The sequence below is a fragment of the Equus caballus genome, chromosome 27 (genome assembly GCF_041296265.1).
Source record: "Equus caballus isolate H_3958 breed thoroughbred chromosome 27, TB-T2T, whole genome shotgun sequence".
Taxonomy (NCBI): Eukaryota; Metazoa; Chordata; class Mammalia; order Perissodactyla; family Equidae; genus Equus; species Equus caballus.
Window position 1 is genome coordinate 42217571 of NC_091710.1, and position 24157 is coordinate 42241727.

Consider the following 24157-nt stretch of genomic DNA (forward strand, 5'->3'; position numbering starts at 1 on the left):
TTCCAGAATCTTCTTTAGTATATTGACTTCACTACCAGAGCTTAGCATTGAGATCAACATCCTTCCTTCAGTAGTTCCTACTGATAAAAGGAAAAGAATCTTCATCCATATATTTGTCTTATCCACCATTCAGTTATCTTAAAAGAACTTACCAGATAAATTTCAAAATGACTGTACCTTCAAATAAAATTTTATAAGAAGGAATAAACATATATCTACAAAAGCTTATTTAACATTTAAGAAATTCTTCCATAATGTCCTAATTAACAATGGCAGTATATATATTTAAGTCATAATGTTTTAATCTTTGTTGTGAATATGATTTAAATATATTTTCGGTTTCCTAAGTTTTTTTCTTAGAATACCGTATTTTACATTTTCTAAATAGAGAAATATACACATTTCACTAATAACTAATTAGTGTTTTATTCTCACTGTTGGGAAAACAGATATGGTGAAAAGCTTACATCTGTAATTTGAAAAGATACTTAATGGTTTCATCCCAACTGGTAATCCATGCTATGCTGGCATTGGCTTAATGAAGGAGACTTCTCATTAGTAGCGAACTCAATCATTTTCAGAAAAAGAACTATAATCTACTTCTAAATGATGACACCCAAAATATATAAATGTTATATATCCTACTTTCTAACCGATATTTGCAAATAAAAGAAAGAACTCAAGTGATTTATGAATCACTCTGACACACTCAAATCACATTTTTTGGCATACTATCTTTATTTTAGGGGAAACATAAATGTAAGTTGATATTATTCCTGATATTTCTGCTTTTAATACAATAGAATCCAATTCTAGTGCTTTTGGAAGGCAAGATAATTCTGTGATTTTTGTATTATAGGTATCTTTTTGTGATATGGGTGTCCCAGGATACTTAACTTGACTTTCAGTAGAGACAAGTCCATTGTAAAGCTAACCACTTTGAACCTGTTAACATGTGTATTAGTGACTTTGGTGGTGATGGCACCAGAGGAGCAGCAGCAGATAGTAACAGTGATGGGGTAATAAGGACAATAATGGAATTTAAAGGTCTTTCTTTCTCATCCACATAAGATTCCTGTCCATAAGAGAAAGTGTAATTGGAAAGTAATAATCTTGAGTTATTAAATATTTCACAGACTTTCAAAATCTATTACAGTGTTGCATAAAATAGAACTCCAGCCAATAAGGGAACTTCTCTAGACTATCGAATGTGACCTAGGTAATTTCTATCTTATGGAAAATTGACAGCCAGCCCGGTGGTGCAGTGGTTAAGTACACATGTTCCACTTCAGCAGCCCGGGGTTCACTGGTTCAGATCCCAGTCGTGGACATGGCACTGTGTGGCAAGCCATGCTGTGGTAGGTGTCCCACATATAAAGTAGAGAAAGATGGGCATGGATGTTAGCTCAGGGCCAGTCTTCCTCAGAAAAAAGAGGAGGATTGGCAGATGTTAGCTCAGGGCTAATCTTCTTCGGAAAAAAAAAAAATTGAACAGATACAGGACTTGCTAGTAGTGTCTATCTATCCAGTAACAGACCACATGGATGGTATCACTTTATATCAGGTGCTAAGCAGCCTTTAGTCCTGAATTTTCCGTTGATGCTCTCATGAGTTTTGTGACACTTCATCTCATTTATCCCACCCCGTGGGGACATGACCTCATATTTCCATTTTTAAAAAAATAGCTAAATAAATCCTCTTAAGGCCCCATTCCTGTTATAGGACACAGAGGTCAACAGGAATGCCCTGTGTACTGATACACACTCAGGTCCGAGGACCAAGAGTGCCGAGCGCATCAGGGATGTCTCATCCCAAACAATCTACTAGAAAGCGCATCTCCAGAATCTTTCCTGAAGATTTTTTCTTTCCAAACCAAAGTCATCTACCTGGAAAGAACTAAAGTAAAATGTGATCCACTGGCCTCTCTCAAGGCCTTCATATATACAGCCTGTTGCGTTCTTTATAGTCCAACAACAGTAGATAAATGTATTAGAATGTTCCCAGGCAGTACTTCTATTACTACTTTTAATCAATTTACATAAAAATTCTGTCTTGTTCAATATATCTAGAAAATGGCCATAATTTTAAGATATGCAAGTGTATTTCTGTATTTCTACCATGGGAGAATCCATCATCTCCTGAAGTATATTTCTACTATGGGAGATTAAGCTTCATAAGTGATACCTCCACAGGTTTACGTAAAATGTCAAGCTTTTGAGAGAGTATGGGAGTTCTAGCAGAAGTTCACTCCCATTCACATCATATGCTCCTTTTCTATGTAAACATTTACTCTGGAGTTTTTCTTAACTTTGAAGTAGCAGTTAATATAAGTTCAGTTTCATTCTGATCATGGGTTTCTGTCCTTGAAAAATATTTCTCAGAACTTATTCATTTAGAAATATGTTCATGTATAATGGTGTAAAAATATTTTGTGCCATATGTTATAATCGCCTTGCAAACATAAGTGAGAAAATTATGAAAGTTCAAAAGATTTTCTGCAGGAAGAGAGAACGCTAAACAAATTCAGGAAATAAAAAAAGCTCAATTATTGGTTTTCATCCTACATTAACATGATTTCAGAGTCATTTATGCTACTAAATCAATATCTTGAAACCTAATTTAAAAGAGGTAGTCTATTAAGTTAAATCTCTTAAGATTTTGCTATCTGTCCTTGTAATCTCTATGACAGCTTTATCTTGTCATTTGACATCCAAGACCCCTTCCAAATACTAGTAGAGTTTCGTTTTTCGGATAACTTTGTAATTAACATGCTAACGATTTTATGTATTTAGATTCAGCAAAATATCTTCAGATCTAGACCACAGCATAAAATATTTTTTATATTCACTGCCATGCCTTTCCTGCATTTCTCTGTCTCTGTGTTTTGATGCGTCATTATTATTTTCTTGGTTTATTTTATTTTTAACTTCATAAACCCTGCTCGTTTCTAAGTTGGCTTCCAGTGAACCAGCCCCTCCTCCCATGCACAAAGCTTCACCTGGCCCACGTAAAGGAGGTCTCCAGGGACTCGCACAGGGGGCGCTGTCCCTGACAGCCAAGTGTCCGCCAGCAAACCCTTTGGCCCTGACACCACCTCCTTTTCTGGACAGCTTCTTGGATGAATTAGAGAAACTAAGTACTTTAACCTTATCTGGTGACCAAGACAAATCAAATATCCTAGAGGAGATCACCCTTGAAATTCAGGAGGAGCCCTCAGTTCTCTTTCCGTTGCCTCCAGCATCTCTACCTGCCACATCACCACCCTCTCTGCTCCCTTTCACCGGCTCTGGTGTCAGCTCAGCCACAGCCCAGCTCTCTGAGGCAGTGCCACTTCAGGATCCCAGAATGACACCTCAAAACAAGTTTGCAGATCTGACAAAAATGAGAAGGGGCTTTTCGGGCCCTGACAAAGTACCTAAAGTCCTAGGCGATAAGTTCGTGGCCTCTGCACACACCAGTGTGGGTCCCTTGCCCCAAACCCTCCCTGTCATTGGAGAGGAAGATGAGGAAATTGGTGAGGGGGTCATGTCAGGCATTCGAAGAAGGCCAGAATCTCAAGAAGCAGATGCCTTGTGGTGTGGCCATGTTGGCACAGAGACGACACCAAGCCTGCACATTGAAGAGGAGGAAGAGGAGAGAAAAACTGACTACTTAAAATATCCAGTAGCCAGCCCCACAGATCCTAGGACCCCTAAGGAAGACAGCAATGCAGCAAAAACCAGTAATGAGGTATTTTAATTTTGCCTACTTCCTGAAGAACTAACCAGTCTTACTACAATTAGCTAGTACAGTTAATCATATTAATAAACATCAATTTTGACATTGCCTTAGAAACTTCCTTATAAGAAACACAAGGGCTCTATAAGTCAGGGGCAGAGGGGTATATGGAAACACACCGAATTTTCATAAGATGATGGAAATATATGATATAATTCCATTATTTATTTATTACTATAAGTTCATATTTAAATAGTCTTTGTCATTTATATAGTCTTTCTAATTTTCTAATATTAATAATGATACCTAATAGTTGAGCTCTTCTTGAGCATCAGACAGTATTCTAAGAATTCCACATCTTTACTCTTCAAAACTCAGTAAGATGGATTATGTTATTATCCCCACTTTAGAGATGAGGAAATTATTACACAGAGAGATTAGTCCAATTCCAGGATGTGAAAACTATACACCATCCCTTTGACATAGTGGCAGTTTGAAAAAAAGAAAAAAGAAAAAGGAAAGAAGGAAAGAAGGAAAAAAAACGGAAAAGAAAAGTAGTACTCCAGACCCCTTTCAACTCTTTCTAAAGAGGTAATTTTCTTCAAGTCGGTAACTAATTAAGAATTGGGTCCTGCCTCTTCATCTTACAAACACGGAAACTTGGACAATGATTTTAATCGACAAAGGAGGAAAATACCCTGAATCTTTAGCTTGTGAACCTCTTTAAAAAAAGAAAACCTTGATCTCTCAAATATGCAACCTGTGAATTACAAAGCAAGTATGATTACTGTCAAATACTGATATTATGAAACAAAAAGAATGATCATGTTATGCCACTACTTGAGTCACTTTCCTCCATGGATCCTCTATGTAAAAATCTTAAAAATTGAAAATCATTTTTAAAACCCCAGAGTTTCCTATTAAGATCTTACCAATAATGAATGTAGAGGCTCTTGGCCTATACAGGGTCTTCTTGGGCTTAAGCGATGGTCAGTGCCCATGAGGCCCCTGGTCACTCACAAAACCATGAGGCTTAGCTATTCCCAAACCAGGAGAGAAAATTCACCTGAACAAAGAACCCAGCCATGCCTGCGTTTGAATAGAACAAACATACCACTTAACAATAGGGGTCATTCGTTGCAGGAAGACAAACATGTTTCTAAGTCAAATGCTTAAATAACTAATTTTCTCTTCAGCTTAATCAATTGGAAGACATGATTAGCTATGTGGCTTGGTTCCCAGGAACCTGTTGTGGGCGGTACCCCAGGCCTTGCATTCAGGGCCGTTCCCACCATGCATGCACGCACACGCACAAACGCACGCACACGCATGCACGTAGAGGTCATAACTTCCCTTGCTTTGTAACCAACTGACTACATATAAATTGTGATCTACCTTACACCCAAGTTACGAAGAGTCATTCAGGGTTTTAGATCCTTTTTGCTTTCCTGTTTAGAAGGAGCCATCATATAAATATATTATAAAGTTGTAGAATATGGGGGTTCTTATCTCCAGCCACTCCAATCAGAAAAATTAAACTGATCGTACTCATAGGAAATTTTGAAACCAATTCAAAAGAAAAGGTTAGTGCTTTTAGAGCAAGCATTTGTCATAAATGTCACTTCCCAGTGATTTGGTAACTTTAAAATTATTTAAGTTTGGGGGGTATTCTCTAAAGACCGTGTAACCTCGTTCTGGACACGAGCATAATCACATCTTGTCTTTCCTCAATATTTAAGACACCTTCGTTCTCTCCGGGCGACCGAGCATCTACACCTTTTCCCAGCTGTCTTCTTTCCTCCCCTCCCTTTCATTCTCCCTTGGCCTCTGACTCTGAGCTGGTCTCTACAGTCTCTCAGCCTCCCCAGCCCTGCTCACCTCCTCTCCTCCCTAAATACTCTTATCAACAGGAGATAAATTCACCAAAATTAAAGGTAAAGGCATCTTGAGTGTGGTTTGTTGCATGTCTTTAAATGGACTTAATGCCTTAGATATGTGTGTTTAGATCGTGCCATCTTACAAGATCTAAAAAGTCATGTAAATGTTGGTTGCTAACTTTTAACATGTCAGCGTGGCCTCTATCCCAAAATGTAAAAGATAGAGTCACATAGCAGCTATACCCAGATTGAGGAGAAAAACCAACTAAGGTTTATGTAAGAATAAGGAGAGAGGCCAGCCCAGTGGTGTAGTGGTTAAGTTCGCGCACTCCACTTCTGCAGCCCAGGGTTCATGGGTTTGGATCCCAGGTGCAGACCTGTGCACCACTCATCAAGCCATGCTGTGGCAGTGTCCCACATACAAAACAGAGGAAGACTGGCACAGATGTTAGCTCAGTGACAATCTTCCTCAAGCAAAAAGAGGAAGATTGGCAACAGACATTAGCTCAGGGACAATCTTCCTTACCAATAATAATAATAATAATAATAATAAGGAGAACCATCCCATTTAAAGGTGTCAGCTTTGTGCCTGTCATCCTCTGTCACCTCTTAGTGGGCCCATTGCTCTGTTTCCCACCATCAGCAGGGTTGTGGCATTGACTGTGCTGAGTCTCATCCTTCCCCAAAACTGTAGTAAATTAATGAGGATGCAGGAACGAGGCACCTTTTGTAGATGTAACAAAGCATCTGTCTCTGAGACTTGCAGGCTGGCAGCTCTCTTGGTATTTAACTCTCCTTAAGGATGTCATTAAAAAGGATTTTTAACAAAATTAGTGACTGGCCTTGGAAAGAGATTTCATGACCATCAGAGCATGAAATCAATCCATCACCCGTAAGTTTTGCTTCTGTGATCAGAATGATCCTGAGATCTTTTCCTTTTGACAAAAGGTGATAGATTTCAAATGATAATTCACCCTCACGTCCAATCTTTCGAACTTGAAATGAGAGCCTCTGCAGATAAGTGAAAAAACGAAGGCTCTTGGCAGAGTCAAGTCTCTGTACCAGAAAACAGCAACATCTGAGATACGCTATTTCCGCAGTCTTCAAAACCCCCATCACCAAATCCATCCTCCCAAATTCTCCATCCATGTGAATTTATCTTACATATGAAAGGAATTTTTGAGAAATATGGAATACTAGAAAGACTAATTACTCTTTGCCCTTTGAAGTTTTATCTTAGCTGGCAGGCAATAATTAGGAAATGTTTAAAATAATACTACTACTTTAGATAATGTCTAAGACTAAGAATTTGCCTTTTTTTTTCTCTGTGGTTTTCTTTTTAAGGCCAAAAGTATTTATCCCTTGCCTTTCCCTACTTGTTCTTCAGCCTTTCTGCTTCGTCAGTAAGTGGAAAGGAACTTTGGAACAAGGGTTCTCTAATTTAGAGCGATGGAGTGTAGCATCCATGCTACAGCAGTGTAGCATCAAGGACAGAACTAGGGTTTAAACAGGTTTATTCTCCTGCAAGAACCAAGCTCATCTCCCATGTACTTTAGGTTTCAGCGGTTTGCAGAATGATATGAGAGAATGGAGTATTCACAATAACGATTTTTTTAATACTAATCCTATTGGATCAGACCCCACTCTTATGACCTCTGTTAACCCCAGCTACTTCATTAAAAGCCCATCTCAAAATACAGCCACACTGGGCATATGAATTTGGGGGGGAGCACAAACATTTAGTCCATAACAGTTACTTAGGAGAAGATTTTTAAGCACCAATGGTAGCTCCTCTTCTCTATAACCACAAAAGGAGTGGAAATGGGCAATAGCAGAAGAAAGACGAGGGTGCTGCTCTTTTTAAAATGGGGTCCAGGCACAGGCACTGAGTTAGGCTCTTTCTATGCACTTCATCTAGTTTAATTCTAAAAGCTACCCTCCCGGACAGAATAAGAAGTGACTTAGGAAGTTTTCTGATTAGAGAAGGAGATTAGATATTAAAACCAGACTGTTCTGGGCTGGCCCGGTGGTGCAGCGGTTAAGTTCCCACGTTCCGATTCTTGGCGGCCCGGGGTTCGCAGGTTCGGATCCCAGGTGCGGACATGGCACCGCTTGGCATGCCATGCTGTGGTAGGCGTCCCACATATAAAGTAGAGGAAGATGGGCACGATGTTAGCTCAGGGCCAGGCTTCCTCGGCAAAAAACAAAACAAAACAAAAAAAACCCAGACTGTTCTTAAAGGCCTTTGGAAATGGTATTGAAATGCATGGGTGTGGAGTGGTTTAATGTAGCTTGTCGTGAATCGGATTGATCATTTCAAGTAACTTCTAATTCTATCCTAGCCTCTCCTTGGTTTTTTGGGGGGGTGTTATTGAGGTGTAATTGACATATAGCCTTATATTAGTTTCAGGTGCACAACACAATGATTCAATATTTGTGTATTTTCCAAAACGTTCACCACAATAAGTCTAGTTAACAGCAGATGCGAGAGAATGGAGGCATTCACAGCAAGGATGTTTTATAAGAATACTTTAATAACCACATCGAATAACGAACTCCAGAAAAATGAAGTTGTTTTTCTTTTACCTCACATTTGAAAGCAAATATTAATTTTTAATCCCCCACTGAGTTTTTTGAAAACTGTATGTCCTTTTTTCTCTTCACAGAAAGAATAGAAGTTGCCTGCAGTTATACATGCTTATAAATATAAATACAAATTGAATCAACTGCAAAGTTGAGACCATTGTTATAGTTTAAACCCACATCTAACATAGGAACAAGCTGTGCTGATTTAATCCTTTAAGAAGGCTTCCTACTTCTTCCGTTTCAAGAATGTTAGAAGTTATGCTCATTACAAAGAAAGTAACCTAGCACTAAAAGCAAAAGGAAAATAAAATTTTAATAATGTTTTAATAGGCATAGTATAGTAAGCATGAGATCATTACAACATTTTTATCAACCCTATCAACCGTTGTTTTAGTTAACCCATGTTAACTGAATGCAATTTTATTTTTTTAAAGTATTTTCTGAGACAATGTAAGTCTTTCATATGCAATCTAAAATCATCCATAAAAGTAAAGTTTACCACCACTTTATAGATGACAGAAGACTGAAATGTACCATATAAATTATGAGTTTGATGTATAAATCAGAGTCCAGTATTTTCTCTAGTCTTTTGAGCATCTTTTTTTTAAATAAGGGCTTTTCATAATAAAAATTATTATAATTCTCAGCTTTTCTATGAGCTGAGCTTCCAATTCCATCTAAGAGAATATTTTGGAAAAGAAACTTATAGCACATGAACTCAAATTGCAGTGGAAGCTCTTTATGAAGAGATAGAAAGACTCTGTCTTGGGTTTCTTCCAAGAAACTCAGTTATTGGGATCCCATAAGGAAGTCTCTTAACCCTAAAGCCATCCCATCAGAAGGTGATCCCCTTAAGCACAGTTTCCAACATGAAATTAAGCCCTGGTTCTTCCTAATATGTTCAAACGATTTTCCCAGTTGTTTATCCACATCACTCCAACAGCTAAATGTTTTTTTCCTCTATGAGCCTTGATGTTTATAAAACCCCTGTATTAATCAAGATTGGGGCAGCTGCAGTGCCTGAAAACTCAACATAATTATAGCTTAAACAAGATCTAAGTATATTTCTCTTACACATAAATATGGGGCATCCAGGGCTGGTATATGGCTCCAAAGTCATCTGAGTATCCAGGAGATTCCATTTTATTTTGGCATATCACCATCCTCAATGAGAAGCTTCCACTGCATGGTCCAAAGTGGCTGCACCAGCTCCAGCAGTCCCTTCCTCATTCCATCCAGCAGAAAGGAGAAAAGAGGAGGGGAGCTTATGCCTTCTCCCTTGAAGGCCACTTCCTAGAAATTGCACACATCCTATCACTCAGAACTTATCACATGAGCACATCTGGATACAAGAAAGGTTGGGAAATAGACTTTATTCAGAATTCCCATCCACCTACCTAACATCCAGGCTTCCATTACTGAGGATGGACCAAGAAGACAACAGATAATGGAGACCATCAAGCATTCTCTGCCTCAACCTTTAAAGAAAAATGCCTAAAGCATTTCATCCCCAGAGACTGGAGATTTGAGGTCAATCATTACTAATTATTATGAAAATTTTCTTAAATTAGAGTTGACAAAACCACATGGTTTTATTTAAAAGTCCTTTAGTCCTGCTAAAGTTCTCATAAACCACATCAAATACCAGATGGTACATTGCTAGATCTTGTTCACTATTGGCAAGAAAATAAAGCATATGCAAACACAAGAAGGGTTAACATATTCACTGTCATATTAAAAATCTTACTTTGAAAGAATACCAAAATAGTCACAAAGTGCATGGAGTTGGGACAATATTCAGTATTTAATCATATTTCACCAATTTCCCCAGAAAAGCCACATTTTCTTCTTATAGGTTTTGTTAGAAAACTTGCCCCCAACAAGTAATTGACACTTTCTATGAAATTTGATGGATATTGAGTGAAATTTCCCTCTGTCTTACCCTGCGTCTATTCAAATAAGCACAAAGAAAGCTGGTCAGATCCGAGAGTGTCTTGAACCCAATTGTTAAGCGTTCTATTAAAGACATAACATTTCTTGTCTGTGTTCTTAGCCATCTATATTGCGTTCAAACGTCTTCTCTAATGCCAGCTTCCCTCTATAAATCTTTCTCTGCTATGCCTGTGAGTTCCGTACTAAAGCAGCAACTGATGCCTGTGGTGTGAAAACTATTGGCAGCTGGAAGAGCTGTCTGCAGACTATTAAACCCCTTCCATTCTGCTATTATTCAGGAGTTTGGCATGCTGCGTGTGCATGGAAAAAACAAAACAAGAAAGCTCCCCCTGAAGCTTGTATAATGAAGATGAGAACTAACTAACTTCTTATGGCTTTTCCAGGCTGATTTAAAAAGCAAGATATTTGTCTTGGGTAAGCCTCCACGTAGCCCAGTGATGTCTAGGAGATCCTGCGGCTCGCCTGTCAGAGGGCTCAGCGGTTCCCACAGGGTAGGGTCAAAACACCCCGCCTTGAGCCGGACACCCTGGCCACCGCCCACACTCCCAGGGGGCTGGCTCTCCCTTAGTTGTCATTGCTGTGCTTTGCCAGTAAAGTAGGGCTTATAGAGGCACCCTCAAGATAAAGTGACCAACTGATGACAAGCTATGAAGTCAGATCAACACGAAAATCCTATGCTAAGTCTTTGGGCAATGTGCTTCCCCTTTATGTGGGTGTGTAAGCTTTCCAAAATGCAAAAAGACATGAGTCAGCTCTCCACCCTACAAATAAGGATGTAGTGTATGTTGTCTTCGACATCTGTCTCCTGCCTCTATGCAATGTTCTCTGCAAATCACTGCTTTCCAGTTACTATTTTTAGTGCAAAGAACAAAGCTGTTGCCAATCATATACTGAGCTCACACCCTTCCAGTCATGCTTGCATTTGTGTCATTCAGTTTATTTGGATTTTTTTTAAACCCATGATCCTTGTTGCAAAATATCTTGTTGCTCTGGTGATACATGCTACATTCGCTCTACGACCATTTTCAATCCAACCCTGCTGCTCAGAACTCTGGGGACTCCCAATCTCTTGACAGCTTTGACTGAACTTAAAAGTCAGATTACTTTTCCTTTAGCTACTGAGCTCTTTGGCATCTACAGCACTTTAAAATGAACAGATTCTAAATGGTACCATCAGTTCTGAGGACGGCAGCCAAAGCGTGTGGGAATTTTCATCTCTGCATACGCTGGGATTCCTTTCACCATTTCTATTTTCATGGACCCTAGTTCAACCTTATCTGGTCTATCACATAACGGGTTCTGCAAGTTTTTAAGGGCTTCATTGCAAAGATTTCCTTTCCACTTATAGATACTTCTCTGTGTTGATGCCGTTTTTGTGCTTTTTGCTTTGCATAATAAGACTTCGTTTTGTTTTTGAGGCACAGATTTGTGTTGCCATAGAGAAAGAGGAATGTTGATTTGAAGAGTCTTAGACTCCACTGAAAGACCTTCCAGAGCCAAAATAAAAAGAAAGTTTTTTCCTCAATTAATGTGGCCCATCCATAAATTTCCCATGGGTCGATGAGGTGGTATGTTCTGGGTCACCTTAAGTTTTTTGTCTTTGCCAGATTTTTACATTATGTGTTTGTATGTTACGTGTGTTTGTGTGGAACATAAACATTCCTTGTTCTTTAGATTTATGCAAAATTGTGTTTCACCTTCATAATTGAAGAAGGAAAAATAAGCCTATATATATAGACATGTTGTTAAGAGAATTTCATCTAATTCTGGTTGGCAAGTACTACAGCTAAAATTTTCTGGGAAAAAAATTGACTTAAGAACTCTAGAACTGCTTATAATTCTTTTAAAGATTTTTCCACATTAGTATTTAAAATAATAGTCAATCCTTGAGAATTACCTAATATTAGACATAGCTAATCCTCCGGAGATGCCTCTGCAGAAGCACAGATAAATAGATGGGTTTTGGATACTGTATCTCACCATCTGAGATAGGGAAGTATATATTTTACTGATACCAGAGATTCTAGGATATTTCAAACCAGTTTCCTTTATGATCAGTGGTTTGAGATTTGGTTCTGGCTTTAAAAATTAGCATCTCTTTAACACCTGTCTCATTTGTATCCATTTTTTACAACATTAAAAAATAACTACACTAAACGAGAAAAAAAAATGCTTGTTACATGGCCAAGGAAAAGGTTAAATATTTAAGATTTCATGAAAATACCACGATGCTTCATTGGATTTTCTCATTTTTATTGTACTCTTAAGACTCATCAAGGCAATACAAGCATGATCTAATTCTCGCTCAAAATTTCCAGCGCGGTGTCTGGCATCTGTTAACCTGAAAACCATCTTCTTAAGTTCAGAGTTCATGTGAGCCTCTCTGAATGTCACAAATGTATATTGTTCTATATTTATTGCAAAACTGCTAAGAAGTTATGAGTAATAGAAATGCCTGAGCAGATAGTTAAAATAGAAATGAACACAGACCAAAAATACTGGCGGCTAAAGAGTGATCCTTTCTCAAGAATAAAAAACGTGGGAAGGGAAAAACATGGTCATACAAACAGATGAATATCTGTTCCACATCGCTCTGTGGTCTTTAAAACATCCTTCCACAATGAACCCAGGCTGAAGGAACTTGGCGAGAACTGACCCAAGGCAGCAGTCTTACACATGTTGCTGCCACTGCTCACCATTAGGTGGCAATAGAGTGCAGATACACTACAGATCGTTTTCTCGAGGTTTGTGCGGACGAGTTATAACACCAGGGTGGAAAAGGCAAGATAGTCTCCTAAAATAATTGGCTTGAGTATCCGTACAGACATAAATACTAGCCTAAAGGACAAAATGAAGACGCTGATTTTAACCAACGTAGGCCATCTATTCCATCATAGCAATCTTCTCTGCAATAAAGAATGAAAGCCAAATTATAATTCCCTTTCTTCTTTTTACCTATTTGTGATATTAAGAAATTGTGTTTGAGTTTTACTGATCTTCAAAGTGAAGTTGAATTATTACTACTCTTGTTTTCACATGACTGACACACTTGAGAATTAACCCATAAATGTCAGTTGTCACAGCTCTTTGACAACTGAATGGGCAAGGTTGATGATGGCATCTCTGCATGACAGAGGAAATATATCTGTGGACATATGGAGTCCTTTATGGATTCCCTGAGGGTCAAGATCTTAATCCTCATCTTGATGTTATGGATAAGGAAGCTTGAGGTGCCTATCCAAGGTTATATAGTCAATGCCAATCCCAGACAGATTAATGCTACTCATAAGTAACTATTAATGCTACTTACTCTTCTATTGGCCAAATACTTTTAAAATAAATTAATTCAAATACTGTAACTGGTCATCTTTCCTCAAAACTGGTTCCTACTTATCCACATTGACATGGAGATGATTCCTGTTAAAAGTAACCTTAGGAAAGTTCTAAAATTCACCATTATAATAAATACTCAATTTCTAATAAAAGCTGTGATGAATTCTGGCCTGACTATGTAAACAGTGCAGAAAATTGATGATTCAGAAAAAGTGGGGCAGAGGTCTTTTTAAAGGATATGAAGGAAGAGAAAAGACATATTAGGAAAGATTGGTACAAGCAAAGACATTACTGGCTGGCACAGCCAGGAACACAAGTTCTTGAGAAGTAAAGGACTGTGGAATTAAGGGAGCCACATACTTCTAGCAATAGCCCAGTTTTTGTAATTGTCAAAGGGATGGTTCACTGAAGTGATTAATGAGATGAGTTGAATTGAAGGAATTAAACGAATAGAATTGTAATAACAATAACTAAAAGGTTATACATGGGTTTAAAAAGTAGAATATTTTATATTGAGTAACCATCTGATTTTTAAAGTCATATTCCCATTTTAACATAAGGGAGCAATGAAATCAGACCAACCAGTTTTACCAAGCACTGGATACCATGATGTAAAAGTAAAAACTTTTACTCCACTTAAAAATATTAGAATGGTTTAAATATGAGGAAATAGGCTCATCATTTTTAGAGCACAGTGAAATAAATTTTACAAAATATTGTCTCTTAAAAACAAGTAATATTTTCTTATTTATAGCTTTGTTATGCACTGTAAATGGTGCTATGATTGTTTTTGTGAGAGAACCGTAATTATCTTGGTAAGTGGTCTGAAATATGGCCTTTTAGACTTTTTTAAGTTATGTTTTTCTATGTAGTATTTTTGAGGGACTAACACGAGCATTTTCAATATCATGTAACTTGAATATATAATCTTTGGCCAGAAATTTTACTCCTGGAAATGTGTTCTCTGGACTAGTTCAAAAGAAGAAAATAGCTCTTTGTATAAAAATATTTATAGCATTGTTATTTATATTCCTAAAAAAAGTCCAGACCACTCTTAACTTCAAAAACAAAAAAGAGAGAGAAATGGTTAAGACAACTAAAAAACATATATACACATATGTGAAGGAATATTATTCTGCAGTGATTTACAATGAAAAAAGACTGAGAAAAGAAGACTGGAAAATTATTACAAAATGTTAATAGCAGTTGATATATACAAATCTTATTTCTGCATGAAAGTTACATATATATGATTGGATGAGAACTTGAAGAAATGTAATAGGATGTAGACTTATGGATGACTTATATTTACCTCTTTTTATATATTTAAATGATTTAATAATATGTTGAATTAAAGGACCTTAAAAATTGCTAGAAAACAGCTTAGTCTTAATTATTCTTAAAATAGTATATTTTATATTTTTAATAACAGACACATTGTTAGTGATCTTATATTGATTAATAGGAGTAAAGTATTCTATGCTCTTAAGTCATATGTATGTCCAATAATTTTTATCTACTCTTTAGTCTTAAATTTATATATTCCATGCACAAGCTGTTGAGTGAAAATTCGAAGAATACTGTTAGTAAACGCTTCCAATGAATAGATTCAAAGCTGACAGTTTTAGTACTATAAATGTCTGGTCTCCTTATTCTAGGTAGACAGCATGGAGAGGAGTAGATAAAGAATTCAGGAATGGAGCAGGTTATGGGACTTAGAGATTGAAAGGAACCCCAGAGCTCCCCATCCAATCTGGGACCAGTGGGGTTTGTATGGACAATTTGCAGGGCGGGGGGGTGGGGATTCCCAGCCTGTCAGTGATCTACTCATAACTCTGGGATCCAGGAGTGGGCCCTGCGGTCTAAAGACTAGGATTACTAATTCAGGAATCATCAAAGAGTCACTTTTACAATTGCCACGCTAGTTGATTTATCTCATTTCACCATGTAACCGTCATTTAGAAGAGAAAGCTTTTGAAATGTGTTGTGAATGAATTGTAATGCTTCTTTTCCTCTGAAAGGTAACATTTAGGTAGTTAGTATAAACTACATTGAGTTTACGTATTCAACAAATGTGCTAACTTTCAATCGTTGCAATATTTATGTGGATGTATGGGATGCTAAGGCTTGTCATTTCCAATATTATAAGTATCTATTACAGATACTGGTCTTGATGCTTAGTTTAAAAAGAAAGGAAACTCTTTTGAGAGTTCAGTGCACTGGGAATTTCTACCAATATTTCTCTTCTAAGGTAAAATGTTACGTGTTACCTGGATATTGTTTGTTACATTCTATTTAAAGTTCTCTGTTTTCTCTTTTTAAAAATGCATGTGTTTTCTCTACATTGAGAACAGAGAATGTTAATTCAAATGTAGCATGGGATGTCTGACTATTGATACTCTCATCTGTACTGTATGTGAAAATGTTGTCTGTGAAGGAAAAGCATATTAGAATGAATGTGGATACTTTGCCGTTAGACTAAATGTGGTTTATTTTCTGCTTGTTTGAGAAAACGCTGAAGAATAAGGTTGTATGAAGGTGTCCAGAGTTCCCATTCTGGTGGTTTGGTGTCTGTGTTCTTGCCATGTTCCTGGCCTTTGAAAAATCAATGGGACTAAACTCTGACTTTTCCTTAAAGCTTGAGCAGATGAGATTGTAGATGTGTTTAAAACATTTGAACCTCGGTTATTTTGATTTCATTTAAAGTACCCTTCAAAATATCTTAATTACGAACCCTGCAGAAACCCTTTATTTGGCTTTTTTTCTTCCTCTTGGTTTTTTACAACAGGAAATATTAAATGTCAAGAAAAGTACCATGCCATTACCCAAATTATCTTTTAATTAGTACCAGTTTAAACATTGATTACATTGAGAATCATTTCATTTCAGCCACAGCGTCCTGTGTTTACTCATGAAAACATTCAAGGTGGGGGGGAACCGTAAGTATTATTCTTATCTTCTAAATTCAACACTAACCTTGACCCGCAAAACGGAAAACTGATGTACCAAGAGAGAGGATGGTACAGCTTTGCAAGTGAAAGAGATCAAAGTAACTACGTGAGACCTCCTAAATTAAGAGGAATTGCAATAGTCTCCATCTTTCATAATAGGTAGCAGAAGCTAATTTTAAAAAGACACCCATGATTTTGTGGAGAAGACTGTAGTTTATGCACTAGAAAAGCCCTCCAAAGCTCTATTGATTCCTAAGATTTATGAATCTGTGTCTCTCTGTTCTACTCACCATATAGATTCCAGTAACTACAGCTTTAAAGACACAGAGAATGTTCCAACATTGTTTTCACGCGTATTTGGAGACCAGGAGAATGTCAAAGTAGACCTAAAGTGATAAGTTAGGAACATCATTCCAAAGTTACATTCCTGGAAGGACCTTTGAAAATGGCAATATTGAAACAGTCACTGTCTTTCAGTTAAATGCTTTTTCATGCTTTCAGATTCCCTCTCCTTTCCAACAGATCAGTCAAATCAACCATTAATTCTCTCCTCACTCCTCTAAACCTGGCACTTAGCTAAAAGCATGCACTTCAGAAACCATCTCTCACCTGAGAATGGCTCTCCCTGAGTACAGCCAGAAAGGTGTTCTTGTTAAGGAAAAGCCTGTATCATGAAAAGACCAGGTTGGAAGTAAGAATCATTTAAAATTTCATTTAATTCAAAAAACTTTAAATATCATTTGTAACTCTAAAGTTTTGATTTGCTTTCTTATTTACACCAGCAATGACAGGATCATATCACAAGAAATAAGTTCCAGGGCTGTTTAGGTTTATTGCATTACCAGCACATTATTTTAAGCAGCTTGTAAGGAGTTTATGAATTAATGGGTATGTTAAGTTGCACGGTTTCATGTAATATGGAGTTAATTCCCCCAATCATGGTCATTTGAGTGTTTACGAAACCACAGAGCTTACAGGTTGGAAGAAGGCAAATTTCAACATCCTGCTTTGGACATTATAAAACATTCTTTATTAAATGTCTGTTTGATTGCAACCCCAATTAGGGGGATTATGGGGTGTCACTTAATCTCTTTCATTTAGAAAATAGATTTTGAGTGAAAATAGGAACATAACGTTATGATGTCACTGTAATTCAGAATTACAGTAAAATATGCTATAGAAAAAGTTGCAAGTTACAGAGAGAGCTTCAAGTTTGGCTGAGCACACCCTATTTAAAAGAGAAATTTCTTTGTGAGGCATCCTGACCCCACCACCATCATTCATCTCACCAACACATCTTTCAAAACAGCATTTTTAATTGTAATTCAACTGCATTTCCTGTCGTGCAACACTAATCTTGAAAGCTAACAGAGGCAGGAGGATTTCCTGAAGGTTTGTTTTTGTTTCCAAGAAACTCCTTACTCCCCACCTTTTTTTTTTTTTTTGGTCTAATTAAACCAGAATGGTAAGTAAATTTTGGCAAGCACACTGGTTTTTGTCATATCAAAGTGAATTAGGAGTTCGTGCCAATTTTGGGTTTTTAGCCTTTGGGAACTTGAGATTCTTCAGGCAGCTGGGGTTTGTGGCCTTATATAGTCCTCTCTCCATAAGTGGTTAGAGATGTGCCTGGGTGGAGACTGAAGCCTTAAAAAATCAATCAGAGAATCACTATTTCCCAAAGTGAGAGATGCAGTATATCTCTACCAAATTAGCAGCCCAGGGATGACTCTCTCCCTCAAACGTAAAATTGGAAAAGAAGCTATAGTGAAATCAACTTTCCCCGGGGATCCACCAAAGATACCATCCCTTCACCTGAGTGGCCTCAAATCAAATCCTTAAAGCCAACAACAAAATAATCTGACCACTCCAACCAGGGCTGGCCCCGTGCAAACATCCAAGTTAAGTAATGTTGGTATTCAACACTTCCCTGTCTTTTTGTCCACTGCTCTGGGATTCTGGCTACCTATCTCTGCCCTTCCCCACGGTCAGAATCCTTTCTCAACAAAAGACCTGAGAAGACCAATCTCAAAAGAGTACAAGTGGCTGAAAAGGTTTACTAGGAGGACAAAATATTAACAAGGGAAGAAATGTCTAATGCTGGAATTTCAGGCTATGGTACCAGGCCAGGGAGAGCAATGTTTTCTGGAGAAGGTGTTAGGCACCACATGTGACTAGTTCTTTCCCAGACACCCCCCACCCAACAAAGCCAACTTTGTCCAGGTCCCCCAGACTGAAAAAGCTCACGGACAGGGAGGGAAGCCAAATGGAACTGTGATGTTTGAGTTCAAGTGATAGAATTGTTTTGTTCTACCAAAATATGATTTCTTGACTGAACAAAGTAATTAGAAATAAATCATTCTTGTTCCTGAACAGTATTCAATATTATCAACCTTTTAAAATTGGCTTTAAAAATTCTAAAATACCTTGAAATGTGATTCTCACTTTCTTACATTGGTAGAATTACATAACTATTATGAAAAGTGGCAGAAATAAATTCACTGATTTTTTTTTTTAAACATTCCCCTGACAGTACTGGTAATATTTTAGTAGTAATATCAACTTTTCATATGAACTGTCTATCAAATGCTTCCTGACCTCCTCAGCTGCTAGAACTTCTGTCTTCACTTTCCAAAATGGCAGTTCGTGTTAACACGCATTAGAATCCACACTCTTTTATTACCACAAATTCAATGTCTGAATTCCTTACTGATCAATGTCACCAAAATATGTGTGCTCAAAGAATTCAGACAGAGAAAGGAAAGTGGTAACATTCTGTAAGTAATTCTTTTTTAGATAAAATTATTTCTAGAGAGAGTTTTTACGTCAAATACATTTTCTCTGGGACCCATTTTGGAAAGGAACTTATGTCCATAATCTAATGTTTGAAATTGGCTCACTGCTGACTGAGCATGGAGTGAATCCGCTTGATTTCATAGGTGAATTACCTCAGAGTTTCAAATTCTAAATCTTCAGAAAACACTGATTCAGACTCTGAAACTAAATTGCTTTAAAGACTTCCTCTGGGTAAAAAATACCCTTCTCCTTTATAGCAACTCTCACATAGTGATTTAGAAGACACGTGTCTGAGACATTTTGTACATCTCAATTTAGAATCATTTGAAAATTCAACTTGCAAGCCACAGTTCTTTGCTTCTAATGATGACCAGCTAAAACTCTAATTCTTCCTTGTTCTTATATAGCTGAATAATGCACATATCACTTCTTTTATATTCTGTCCTGTTATTTAATGTCTGAGTGATATCTATGACTGGACAATTGAAATGCAAGTCTGATTTATAAAAGTTAAAACGCTTTAATCCTACTCACGGATGTTCCAGTCTTCCACGAATATTCCTCATTGTAGTTTTGAAATGCTATTAGAGGGGTCTAATTTGCATGAAAGTCTAAAAATGTCTATTTACTTTACATGCTCACCAAAGACTTATGCTACCTAACTTAAAATGTTAATAACAATAGAAATGTTAAAAGTAAAATGAATATTGTACTATCTGGTATAGCTTCACAAAGATGTAAAGATTTTTTTTAAAACACATCCGTTTGTCCTGTTTAAGGTTTCAGGCTCTCTATAACTATACTCCTAGGAATGAAGATGAGCTGGAGCTCAGAGAAAGTGATGTCATTGATGTGATGGAAAAATGTGATGATGGATGGTTCGTGGGTATGTGTACCTTTCCTTTCAGACACATTTGGCCATTGTATAATTTGCTCGTGTTTGCTCAGCTTGCATGGTTTGGTGCCATGGCCAAGCTTTCTTTGATTTCATAATGCCTTTGATCTTTCATACATTCATAGGCGCTAGCAATCCCAAGGCAACTGCGTTTTTAATATAGTTTAGTATTTACTGCTCCAGGTATATGTGATTTTCCACCAGTTTTATTTCCAATTCAACTGAGAGAAGAAAATTTCCTTAAATAGCACCAACCAGGAAAGATTGAGATCTAAGAATGACAACAACGTTCCCCAGCTGAGAAACATTGATACACTGGTCAGCGGAGAAGGTTAGTTGTCAGCAGTGAGGGTATAATTTGAGAAAATGAGATGAGGTGAGCAGCTCCCCCATTTACTAGGTCTGGTGGAGGTACCCTAAAAGGCCAGTGATTCACGTGAGCTTTGATTGTGGTAGAAGTAGAGAGAAGTTCCATTCTTACCACTTAAAAGACACTCCCACTCTTACCAGCTTAAAAGAAGACGACAGGTTTTCTGAGAAAACATTTGTAGACAAGCCTTTCATACAACAGGACACAGAGGAAGGAGGTAAAAAAAGAAATAAAGGCTTAGGAGGCTGGAGGAGATGGAAAGATGAGGGAATGAGGGCTGTCTATGGACAGGCGGTCAGTGGAGAAATATTAAATAACAAAGGCCACAGCTGCAGCCAAGCCTCTACCTCTGTTTAGGTCAATTCCCCATTTAGAAGAGAATAAAATGGCTTACCTACACAGAAAAAAGAAAATCAGTCTTCAAGTCAAGACAGGAAGTTCCAGAGGGTAAATGAGAAACTTAGAGACCCTGTGCACTCTGTTTGAGCTGGAAATCCTAAGGAAGAATTTAGTGCACTAACTTTTACAAAATATTTCAAAGGAATTATGTTATTTGAAACCAAAGGCGATCATAATGATGGCCATGTGTGCATGTGGTTCCACTCCTCGAATTAGAAGCCATGCCCAATGATAGAACCCCCGTCCACAAATAGTGTGGGTCTTTTTTTTTCTTTAGTGACTTTGTAAATTGTTCAAATTTTCTATATTTTGTGAAGGACTCTGGTAGGGCTATTGGTAAATGAATGGTGTGGCATTCGGCATGATCTTCTATGAGATAGTAAAACTCCGTAGTGACAGTGTCCCCGATAATTCCTTAATGTTACGCCTGTGTTGAGAAGGTGTGAGACCTCTTGCTCACTGAACCAAGCCTTGTTGTTGTGTGTTTCCAGTCCATCCTATCACACCACTAGCCTCGTCCTTATTTAGAAGATTGTACTTGAAAATGTCGCTTCCCAAATGCTTGTCTTCTTCTGTTCCCCACTCGTGTCTAGCAGCCTTGGGGACCGGGTGCCACCATCCCCCTCCTCAGCAGGATTGGCTTTCCCTTCAGAGAGGCTGAGCTTTTTGGTTTAGCCTGATGTGATGGAAGCCAGTGTGTAAGCTTAAGAGGCAAAGAAGGCCTCAGGCAGTATAGATAAAACTGCTTACTTTGCTTTCCTCTTGTCTTAAAGGGAGATTTCTTCTTTTCGAAACCCTGCCATGCTTGCTCTCTTAGTGAAGCCTTGTAAATGAACAGTTTTCAAGCCCATCTATACGAACTGATGTTTCATTGCTGTTAATTTCACTTATTGCTTCTATTTTCAGGAACCTCAAGAAGAACCAAATTCTTTGGTACTTTTCCAGGAAACTATGTCAAGAGGCTGTGAATCACTCTCCCTCTTTATTTATGCCGATTTTCAGCACCACATCTGCATAACCTTGCCTGAAAGATGCCCGCAGGCCTCCCTCTGTCATGCCTACCGGTTTCCAGTAGAAGTCACCCACCAACACCATCTCCACCTGCCACCAAACCACCAGCACAGTGACTGTCCCTGCCGAGCCGTGGGGAGATTGGCAGACTTGTTTCCGCGTGAAAGTGTATATTCCTGCTTTCTGCTCTTCACTTTGAAGAGTCAATATGTGGGATCAGAAAGAAAATCATTATCCTTAAAAAGGGTTAAGTATTTGAGGCGAAAAAAGAAAGCGTGTCTTGGAGGCTCTCTGGTCCCCTTTGAAAGATGCTCTCCCCTCAGGCAACCAGAAGATTGTTTATTACTAAATGCTGTGGTTTGCATTTTGACACTCTGAGCTTGGCAGTCTGTTTTTCTTTCACGAGTTTGCCTAGTGTCCTGGTTTACACGATATGACAACTATACTTCAGCTATCGTTTGCCTGCACTTATACTATGTTGTAATATGCACAGTGATTACAAAATCTAAAGCAAGAGTAGGGAAGTTAATTCGAATGAGTGTGATTTTGTTGATTGAATGTGAGTTTTCAAATAAGACTCTTTTTCCTGCAGTTTTGTTTTGTTTTGTTTTTGTACTTTTTAGAAGTGCAAACAGTAAATGAATCAGAGCCTTTGGTCATAATCATGAGAATATAAGAGGTTTAGCTAGACTACAAAAAAAAAACTATTGTGTTGTAAAGTTGCATTGCTATTTTATATTAAAATGTAATAATCAGCATCATGAACAATGAGCTCTTAGTGTTTTATTTATCTGAGAAAATTTTAATAAAAGCAGTGTTAGTGAGAGGTGCAAAGAATTATTCTAACATAGACACTTGAAAGTATCTGTAAGCAATATTCATAGGTAAGATTTCACTGTGTGTACACACATACATTTGAGATTGTATGAGAAGAGACAATCCATATGGTATGTTGTACATTTTATGGAAATGTAAAAGAATCCCACACATTATTTTATAGAAATAGAGCAATTCAGAAGCATCACAAGTATTAAGGCTGGTTTTAGCAAGGATTATAATCAATACAATTATTTTTACTATGATAATTATTTTTCTTCTATGGAACTCAGAATCCTGGCTACATTCGAGGGCAGGAATATGTTGAGCCTGATTTTCCTGGTGTGTGTAAAATATTTCCTCGGAGTAGACCAGGCACTTTTTAGAGGCAATGTTAAATCATTCAGGTTCTATTTTCTGCCCTGAAGTAGAAATTTACGAAACGACATTTGGGACCTGAAAGATTTAACGTGGTTAACAGTGCCTGAATTACACACACCCCGAGAACTAGCTTTGTATTTCTTATGACTTTGCATAAGAACTCTTCATCTTTGGATCTTGAGCACCTTATAGATAAAACTTTTTATGGCATTTCTTCTGTGGACGGTGATCGATCTTTTCACAATGTACGTAGACTCTAGAATTTTGTATATATGTTCCCTCTTTTTTTGTACAGACTATTTAGTTGTTGAGAAAACAGGGGGATTTCCTAATTTGGTCTTTATCCTTCACCTAAACTAAGCTAAAACACTTTCAGCAGATTATCTTTCACTTATCCCACAGATCATAAACCCACCTTGATAGTGCGATTCTGTAAGAAAGCATTTATGCAAAAGTTTATGAACTTAAAAGATCTTAGCAGCCAAACTGAAATGTACATAAATATTGATTACAGAGGAATTTCATTAGGAAGGAAGTAAAGAAACATCTTTGAGTAGCCTACCTTGATTGCTGTCAGGTTCACAACCAGCTTTACATTTTAAAGGCTTTGGGTTTGAAATTAGATCACCTGCATGCAGCTTTGCTGATAAATGAATAATTATCTTTGATGCCATTATGAGAAAAGACTTCAATATCTGTTGCCTGTCATATTTAAGAAAAATTACTGTTTCTACTCTCTGTATCTGATTTTAAAAGGAAAAATATTCCTACCTGGCTTTCAGGTCATTAACTTTGAATTCTTACAAGCAAAGGTCATTGTGTTTTTCTTGAATAGATATCTAATAAATTTTGCTTGGAAGTATACTTCAGTTTTTCTTTTTGACATTTATCCTTAAGTGAATTGTGTATTTCTACCCAACATGTTAGATCAACTAAGAGAAAATGCATTTGTTCTGTGTTCTCTGGACATACAAATGGAGAAAAGATCTATCTGGATCAGCTCAGAGAAGTATTTTTTTAAGCCCACCCTGAAAGCTCATTGGCTAAGTACTCTTTGATTTGCTCTTCAGCTAAA

The 24157-nt window shown here is 37.5% G+C and overlaps 2 protein-coding genes across 51 annotated transcripts in view; both read left to right on the top strand.

The window, feature by feature from the left end:
* SORBS2 (sorbin and SH3 domain containing 2) overlaps window positions 1–23946 on the top strand; it is a 332703-nt gene extending 308757 nt beyond the window's left edge. For 47 of the 50 annotated variants that reach the window (XM_070253148.1, XM_070253152.1, XM_070253122.1 and 44 more), the window contains 3 exons: window positions 16356–16405; window positions 19990–20096; window positions 21781–23946. In XM_070253148.1, the coding sequence (XP_070109249.1) occupies window positions 16356–16405; window positions 19990–20096; window positions 21781–21842 (219 nt within the window). In that variant the 3' untranslated portion in view covers window positions 21843–23946. The remainder of the gene's footprint in view (window positions 1–16355; window positions 16406–19989; window positions 20097–21780) is intronic. The other 3 variants (XM_070253118.1, XM_070253124.1, XM_070253117.1) reach the window with 1 other exon arrangement.
* LOC111770960 (uncharacterized) lies at window positions 82–10868 on the top strand. The gene is made up of 3 exons (XM_023630854.2): window positions 82–3729; window positions 5457–5651; window positions 10517–10868. The coding sequence occupies exons 1-3, from the start codon at window positions 2983–2985 to the stop codon at window positions 10730–10732; spliced, it is 1158 nt and encodes a 385-aa protein (XP_023486622.1). The 5' UTR covers window positions 82–2982; the 3' UTR covers window positions 10733–10868.
* Window positions 23947–24157: the final 211 nt, after the last annotated feature.